This window comes from Rhincodon typus, chromosome 38, assembly GCF_021869965.1.
Source record: "Rhincodon typus isolate 14 chromosome 38, sRhiTyp1.1, whole genome shotgun sequence".
NCBI classification, from domain to species: domain Eukaryota; kingdom Metazoa; phylum Chordata; class Chondrichthyes; order Orectolobiformes; family Rhincodontidae; genus Rhincodon; species Rhincodon typus.
In genome coordinates this window covers 8,836,850-8,845,709 of record NC_063369.1, presented here as the reverse complement: position 1 = coordinate 8,845,709, position 8,860 = coordinate 8,836,850, and the positions used below count along the sequence as shown (strand labels likewise).

At 44.0% G+C, this 8,860-nt stretch overlaps 1 protein-coding gene across 1 annotated transcript in view; it reads right to left on the bottom strand.

Annotated features, from left to right (window-relative positions):
• The window catches only part of LOC109917298 (zinc finger protein 653-like), a 44,282-nt gene extending 35,773 nt beyond the window's left edge, over positions 1 to 8,509 (bottom strand). The window contains exon 1 of the mRNA XM_048617813.1: positions 8,497 to 8,509. Within this exon, the coding sequence (XP_048473770.1) occupies positions 8,497 to 8,509 (13 nt within the window). The remainder of the gene's footprint in view (positions 1 to 8,496) is intronic.
• Positions 8,510 to 8,860: the final 351 nt, after the last annotated feature.

Below are 8,860 nucleotides of genomic sequence, written 5' to 3'. Positions count from 1 at the left end.
AGTGAGGGAGTGGCCATGGATGGGTTTGATTACAGCAATAAGAATTTAAAATTTGATGCGTCCAAGGCCTGTGGGCTTGTATAGGTCAGTGAGTGGCGGGTAATGGGTGCTTGACGTGAGCTGGCATACAGACAGTAGAGGGTGGGTAAATGGGAACTCAGTGAGCTGAGGACTGAAATGGATGAACAATAAATGCTGGGCCCAGCCAGTGATGCCCACATCCCATGAATCAATAAAAATGATAAAAGAGTGATAAAACAAGGGTGGTAATATCTGAAGTAAAAACAGCAAAATTGCTGGGGAAGCTCAGCAGGTCTGGCAGCATCTGTGGGTAGGTAATATATATCCTCACTGTCTAGTCAATAAATGGAATTCACCATCCTATTCTAGAACACATTTCACTCTGTAGGCTTAACAACATAGAATCGTAGAATCCCTACAGAGTGGAAACAGGCCCTTTGGCCCAACAAGTCCACACCGACCCTCAGAGCATCCCAACCAGACTCATCCCCCTCTAACCCACCTAATCTACACCTCCCTGAACACTACGGGCAATTTTGCATGGCCAATCCACCTACCCTGCACATCTTTGGACATCATTAAGGTTCCTTGAAAATCTCCCCACAATAAATTGAGTGTTTCTCTATAACACAGACTTTGCTAGAAAACGGATTTTCATGTTGGTGGGATCTCAGCAAAGTTAGCTTGGTGGGTTTTCTGATGTTCTCTAAGATTTCCATTGGCATTTCATTGGAAACTGCAAAAGGTAATGACTTTTTGCATAATCTGCACTTCCACTGGCGCAGCCTAGATGGCGATTCTGTTCTCCACAAGTGGCTCCAAGTTAACGTTGTAATTGTGACTGAGATTCCAAGTGTCTTCCAGACCTTTCAGGACAGTTCTCAAGTGTACTGTGGGATTATTAAAAGGACATCATCTGGGGTAAGGGCGTGGAGAACCTCTGAGGAGATCAGCTCTGTCAGAATTTTCCTTCATACAACTTCTTTCCATCACTACAGCGGAATATTAACCTTTTAGCGGGATAGGTTGCTGCTAATTTGAAACCATTTTCCTCCTTTCCTCAGGCAAATTTGATGTCCCCCAGCTCGCATTAAGCAATTAAGCTCACAAAACAGAGCAGGAGGTGTTTCCACATTATTACATTGTGAATTAATTGACTACAAATTAAGCAAGTTTAAATTAAGAAGAAGAGATGTGTATGTGTGCTGGCAGGATTCAGACCTTCTGTCAGGGATATTAAGAATAATCGTTATAGTCCTGAAATTAAAAGGCTTGCCAACCTCTTTGAGAGGAAAGAAAAATCAGTTAATTTGTTGTTTGATTATTCACGTGGGTGTCTTCAGCAAACTGAGGGAGTAGCAGACAGCACTGATGTAATCCAGAGGGTAGTTGAGATGCAAGAAATGTCCCAGTTTTGATTCCCTGTGTGTGGTAAGTCAGCTCTCCTCAGCTCGGGGTTATTGGTAAAGTCCCTGCACCTAACCTCAACCTCACTGGATCAGGAAAGGAAATTTAGACAAAGTCTCCATTCCCTGTTGCTAACCCCATGGACTCCTGATGGAAGCGCACTTGTGGGATGTTGGCTGAGGGTTTTTAAAAAATTATTCTCTCATAGGTTGTAGGCATTTATTGCCTGTCCCTAGTTATCCCTTGAGGAGGTGGGGGTGAGCTGTCTTCTTGAACTGCTGCAGCCTACCAGCTTTAGATTGACCCACAATGTCCTTAGGGAGGGAATTCCAGGATTATGACCTGATAGTGAAGAAATGGTGATACATTTCCAAGTCAGGATGGTGAGCAGCTTGGTGCGGAATTTGCACGGGGGTGGTGTTCCCGTGTATCTGCTGCCGTTGTCGTTCTAGATGGATGTGGTCACGGGTTTAGAAGGTGCTGTCTGAGGATCTTTGGTGAATTTCTGCAGTGCATCTAGTAGATGGTACACACTGCTCCTACTGAGCGTCGGTGGTGGAGGGAGTGGATGCTTGTGGATGTGGTGCCAATCAAGTGGGCTGCTTTGTCCTGGATGGTGTCAAGCTTCTTGAGTGTTGTTGGAGCTGCACCCATCCAGGCAAGTGGGGAGTATTCCATCACACTCTGGACTTGTGCTTGTTTTATGGTGGACAGGCTTTACAGAGTCAGGAGGTGAGTTACTCACCACAGTATTCCTAGCTTCTGACCTGCTCTTGTAGCCATTATGTTTATGTGGCTAGTCCAGTTGAGTTTCTGGTCAATGGTAACTCTCAGGATGTTGATAGAGGGGGAGTCAGTGATGATAATTTCATTGGATCCCTTCCATAGCCCCTCACTGGTCCCCAGCTCTCATGGTATTCCCTGAGAGAGGGGTCACAACAGTTTCAAACCTCAAGATGGAGTCATGGTGGGAAACCCTTTGGGAAACCCCGAGTTAGTCATCAGCTACAGGAAGTGCTTGGCAGACATTTTGACAGAATGATGTCCTTGGTCAAGAACCTAGAAGGTACAAGCAGTTAAGTGTGAATGGGTTTCCTTCACTCAGATCTTCCTATACTGTCCATCATCAATGTGCTGTGGCCACGGAGTGGCTTTAAAAAGATACTGCCTCATCTTTCTCAAGGGATTTTAGAGTGGAACTGGAAAGCTCCAACCAGCCCCTTCTCCTCCACAATACCTGCTCCCTTCACCACTCCCCGTGTCACCATATTCTCCGCTCCCCTCATCATCCCCTTTGTCACTTCCTTCATCACTTCACTCCCCTCATCCACTCACCTTGTCACTCCCTCATCAACACATTCTCCACTCTCCTCGTCACTCCCCTCAGTCCCGCTCCCTTCACCAGTCCCCTCTCTTGAAATAGCTCCACAGAGGCTGGTTTCCCATCACCAAGCCACCCTTGACTCTAGTGCTGCCTTGTTCGGAGTCAAATACCAGAGTGAACAGAACCCCTGACACTCCTGTTTCTATCTGTCAGCCAGGGCTCCCTGATTGGATCAGATTAACAGCCCCAATCAGGGAACTCACATTCTATGAGGTCCAGCTGGACGACCTCGTTCCAATCCCTACACTGCCCCTCCATCTGCCTTGTCAAGAAGGCACCAGCTGTCAAAGAAACAAACACCTGCATTTATATAGTGCTTTCCATGGTCATGGAATGCCCTGAAGCATTTTGCAGCCAAGTCATTATTTCTTGGCGAGTACAGACGTTAGAAACATGGTGACCCAATTTGCCACACAGCAAATTCCCACAAGTAGCGATGTGACAGTAGCCAGGTAGTCTTTCATCTTGTGATGTTGACTGAGGGACAAATATCAGCCAGAACCCTGGGGAGAACTTCCTACTCTTCTTCGAAATAGTGCCAGAGGCTCTTTCGCATCCCATTATTTTTAGTAAAAAAAAAAGTTTGATTTTTATGTAAGGACAAGCCGAGATGAAGAGGATAGATGAGTTCAAGAAGAAACTATGGGTGGGAACACAAGGAAGGAGAGAAAGATTATGCCAATAGGACGAGGTAAAGAGGAGTGAGAGGAGGCAGGTATGGAATTTTTAAACACTGGATCAAAGCAGTTGAGCCAAGTGACCTGTTTCAGTGCTGGAAGCATGGAAACACAGAAGCAGGAGTAGGCCATTCTGCCCTTTGAGCCTGCACTATCACTCAATATGATCAGGGCTAATCATTCAACTCAGTGCATTGTTCCTGCTTGCTCTCTGTATAGGTGCTATATCCATATTGTGTTTTAAAAAGTAGACGAACCTATAGAAACTAACATCATCTTTATTTTTGTAGAGATCAATCACTGAGGTTTTCGCTTATTTTCTTGCTATGATCAGAATTTATTTTAAGCTGGTTGATGAAGTGGGACAATGAAAGGCAGGTTGGCAGGGAAACGCCAGGTTGAGCAAATGTTAATGCTGATTTTCCTTCTGTCAGTGCTGCAGGAATGAATAGTTTGTCCTCTGCAAGTCGACACTCACTTCCCATCCCAAGGAGAGCTCAAGCCCGTTTCTCCCATTCATCTCTCAACTGCTGCTCATACTTGGCCGTTTATAGTGTGTGGACGGCATGGATTCACACACATCCTCTGCCCAGCGCCCATTGAGAGAGGGTTATTATTCACCACCATTTCTTTGGCCAAGCAATTCATCACTCGGGCATGTTAATGATTTGGAGTAGCTGTGTATTTCCCGTGATGAATTGAGTGCAAATTTAATTCAAAATAAAACTTCAGTGAGTTTCTTTTGAGCCTTAAGGACAGAAACAAGCCAAAGCAGGCAAGAAAATTTTCTTTTTCTGATGAAGGGTCTAGGCCCGAAACGTCAGCCTTTCTGCTCCTATGATGCTGCTTGGCCTGCTGTGTTCATCCAGCCCTGCACCTTGTTGTCTCGGATTCTCCAGCATCTGCTGTTCCTACTATCTCTGATTCAAGAAAATTTTCTTTTGCTTTAAAGGTGGTGGCATTTATTTCAAAATGCCACTTCTAAAATGAAAAGTCATCTGGATTGTATTTTACTTGGATTATATTTTATCTTTATTTATGTTATTGTATTTTGTAGAGTCATACAGCACAGAAACAGACCCTTCAGTCCAATCAGGCCATGACGACCATAATTCCAAACTAAACTAGTCCCACCTGCCCGGTCCTGGTGCATAGCCCCCCAAACCTTTCCTATTCATGTACTTATCTAAATCTTTTAAATGTTTAGACTGCACCCCCATCCACCACTTCCTCTGGCAGTTCATTCCACTCACAAGCCACATTCTGTGTAAAACATTTGCTCCTCATGTAATTTTTTAAAATCTTTCTCCTCCCACCTTAAAAATATGCCTCCTATTTTTGAAATCCCCCACCCTAAGGAAAAGACACCTGCCATTCACCTTGTCTAAACCCGTCATGATTTTATAAGCCTCAATAAGGTCACCTCTCAACATCCCACACTCCAGAAAAAGGTCCCAATCTATCCAGCCCCTCTTTAGTGACGAGGAAGCTTCAACTCCATTGAAAATTAGGAGAAAAATTAAAGGGAAGGAGAACTCCAGACCTGTTAGTAATAGACGTGATAGGACCCAAAAAGAAGGTGCAAAAACTGGCATAAGGGCACTTTATCTGAATACTCAGAGCATTCGAAACAAGGTGGATGAATTGACGGCACAAGTCATGGCAAATGGGTATGATTTAGTGTCCATTACAGAGACATGGTTACAGGATGGTCATGACTAGGAGTTAAATATCCAGGGGTATCAAACTGTTCGGAAGGACAGATAGGAAGGTAAGGGAGGTGGTGTTGCTCTGATTTTTAAGGATGATATCAGGGCAGTAGTGAGAGATGATATAGGTTCTACTGAACAAAAGGTTGAATCCATTTGGGTGGAAATTAGGAATAGCAGGAGAAGTCACTGATAGATGTGGTCTATAGGCCACCAAATAATGATATTGTGGTGGGGCAGGCAATAAACATAGAAATAGCTAATGCATGTAAAAATGGTACAGCAATTATCATGGGGGATTTTAATCTACATATCGATTGGTCAAACCAGGTCGGCCATGGCAGCCTTGAGGAGGGGTTCATAGAATGCATCCGCGATAATTTCCTTGAACAATATGTAATGGAACCTACGAGGGAGAAAGCTATCCTAGATCTAGTCCTGTGTAATGAGACAGGAATAATTAATGATCTCACAGTGAGGGATCCTCTCGGAAGGAGCGATCACAGTATGGTCGAATTTAAAATACAGATGGAGCGTGAGAAGGTTAAATCCAGTACCAATGTCTTGTGCTTAAACAAAGGAGAACTATGATGGGGTGAGGGAGGAGTTAGCTAAGGTAGAATGGGAGCAAAAACTTTATGGTGGGTCAATTGAGGAACAGTGGAGGACTTTCAAAACGATTTTTCACAGTGCTCAGCAGAAGCATATTCCAGTGATAAGGAAGAACTGGAGGAAAAGAGATAGTCAGCCATAGATGTCTAAGGAAATAAAGGAAAGTATCAGATTGAAAAAACACACATACAAAAGTGGGAAACTAGTAGACTGGGAAATCTTTAAAGGCCAACTGAAAGCCACAAAAAAGTTATAAAGAAAAGTAAGATAGATTATGAGAGTAAACTAGCTCAGAATATAAAAACAGGCAGCAAAAATTTCTATAAATATGTAAATTGTAAAAGAGTAGCGAAGGTAAACATTGGTCCTTTCGAGGATGAGACTGCCAATTTAATAACTGGGAATGAGGAAATAGCCAAGGCATTAAACAGTTATTTTGTGTCAGTCTTCACAGTGGAAGACACAAATAACATGCCGAAAACTAATGGCAAGAATAGCAGATGAGGACCTAGAAACTATCATTATCACTAAGGAGGCAGTGCTGGGCAAGCTAATGGGGCTAAAGGTAGACAAGCTGCTGGCCCTGATGAGATGCATCCCAGTGTACTAAAAGAGGTGATGGGGGAAATAGCAAATGCACTAGTAATTATTTACCAAAATTCACTGGACTCTGGGGTGGTTCCCGCAGATTGGAAAACAGCCAATGTGACGCCACTGTTTAAAAAAGGAAGTAGACAAAAAGCAGGTAACTATAGGCCAGTTAGCTTAACTTCGGTAGTGGGAAAATGCTTGAATCTATCATTAAGAAAGAAATAGCAAGACATCTGGATATAAATTGTCCCATTGGGAACACCCAGCATGGGTTCATGAAGGGTAGGTCATGTTTAACTAATTTGGTGGAATTCTTTGAGGACATTACTTGCATGGTGGACAATGGGGAACCTGTGGATGTGGTGTATCTGAATTTCCAGAAGGCATTTGACAAGGTGCCACATCAAAGGCTGCTACATAAGATAAAGTTGCACGGTATTACAGGTAATGTATTGGCATGGATAGAGGATTGGTTGACCAGTAGAAAGCAAAGAGTAGGGGTAAATGGGTGTTTTTCTGGTTGGCAGTCAGTGGCTAGTGGTGTGCCTCAGGGATCAGTGTTGGGACCGCAACTGTTTACAATTTACAAAGATGATTTGGAGTTGGGGACTAAGTGTGGTGTGTCAAAATTTGCAGATGACACTAAGATGAGTGGTAGAGCAAAGTGTGCAGAAGACACTGAAAGTCTGCAGAGGGATATAGATAGTCTAAGTGAGTGGGCAAAAGCCTGGCAGATGGAGTACAATGTTGATAAGTGTGACATCATCCATTTTGGTAGGAATAACAGCAAAATGGGCTATGTTTTAAATGGTAAAAAATTGCAGCACGCTGCTGTGCAGAGGGACTTGGGTGTCCTTGTGCATGAATTGCTAAAAGTAGGATTGCAGGTGCAGCAGGTAATTAAAAAGGCAAATGGAATTTTGTCTGTCATTGCTAGAGGGATGGAGTTTAAAAACAGGGACGCTATGCTGCAGCTGTATAGGGTCCTGGTGAGGCCACACCTGGAGAACTGTGTGCAGTTTTGGTCTCCTTACTTGAGAAGAGATATACTAGCACTGGAGGGGGTGCAGAGAAGATTCACTCGGTTGATTCCAGAGTTGAGAGGTTTGGATTATGAGGAGAGACTGAGTAGACTGGAATTATACTCATTGGAATTCAGAAGAATGAGGGGAGATCTTATAGAAACATATAAGATTATGAAGGGAATAGATAAGGTGGAGGTAGGGAGGTTGTTTCCACTAGCAGTTGAAACTAAGACTAGGGGCATAGCCGCAAAGTAAAGAGAAGCAGATGTAGGACTGGGGTCAGGAGGAACTTCTTCACCCAAAGGGTTGTGAATCTGTGGAATTCCCTGCCCAGTGAAGCGGTTGAAGCTACCTCGCTGAATGTTTTTAAGGCAAGGCTAGATAAATTTTTGAACAGTAAAGGAATTAAGGGTTATAGTGAGTGGGCGGGTAAGTGGAGCTGAGTCTCAAAGATCAGCCATGATCTTATTGAATGGCGGGGCAGGCTCGAGGGGCCAGATGGCCTAATCCTGCTCCTAGTTCTTATGTTCTTATAACTCAAACCCTTCCTTCCCAGCAACATCATGGTAAATCTTTTCTGAACCCCCTACAGTTTAATAATATGCTTTCTATATCAAAACTATACACAGTACTCCAGAAGGGGCCTCACCAGCATCCTGTACAACCTCAAAATGACATCCCAACACCTATACTCAAAGGTCTGAGCAATGAAGCCAAGCGTGCTAAACACCTTCTTAACCATCCTGTCTACATGTGACACAAACTTCAAAGAATTATGTACCTGAAACCCTAGGTCTCTCTGTTTTACAGCACTACCCAAGGCCCTACTTTTAATTGTACAAGTCCTGCCCTTGTTTGTTTTACCAAAATGCAGCACCTTGATTGTCAGCACACCACCCATTCCTCTCAAGGGTAACTCAGGATTGGAAACCATTGCTGGCCCAGCATTTCCCATGAATTAACTTTTAAAAAAAGAAGATTGGATCATATCTCTTCTGAAAAATGGTCACTAGCCTTGAAACATTGACACTGCTTTTCCCTTCACAGATGCTGCTGAGTCAGGTACTTACATCTCTGTCGCATCTTTAGTGTACAGAATGTCCCCAATGTGTGTAGCCCAATAGATATTTGACACTAAGCCGGAAAAGGAGATATGAGGCCAACGGAGCAATTGTGTGTTCCAGGCGATGGAGACAAGGGTGGAAGAGGCATTTCACAGGGGGAATGCTAGAGCTTCGGACCAGGGCACTGAAGGTCCAGTCACAGCTAATAGGGCTTGCATGTACGTGTGGAAGTCCCCCAGAACAAGCCCTGATTGCTTGCCTTCAGTTTACAAGGCAGTATGGTGCCCCTCTGCTCAGCACTGCTGCCTCACAACACCAGGGACCCAGATTCAATCCCAGTCTTTGCTGACTGTCTGTGTGGAGTTTGCAC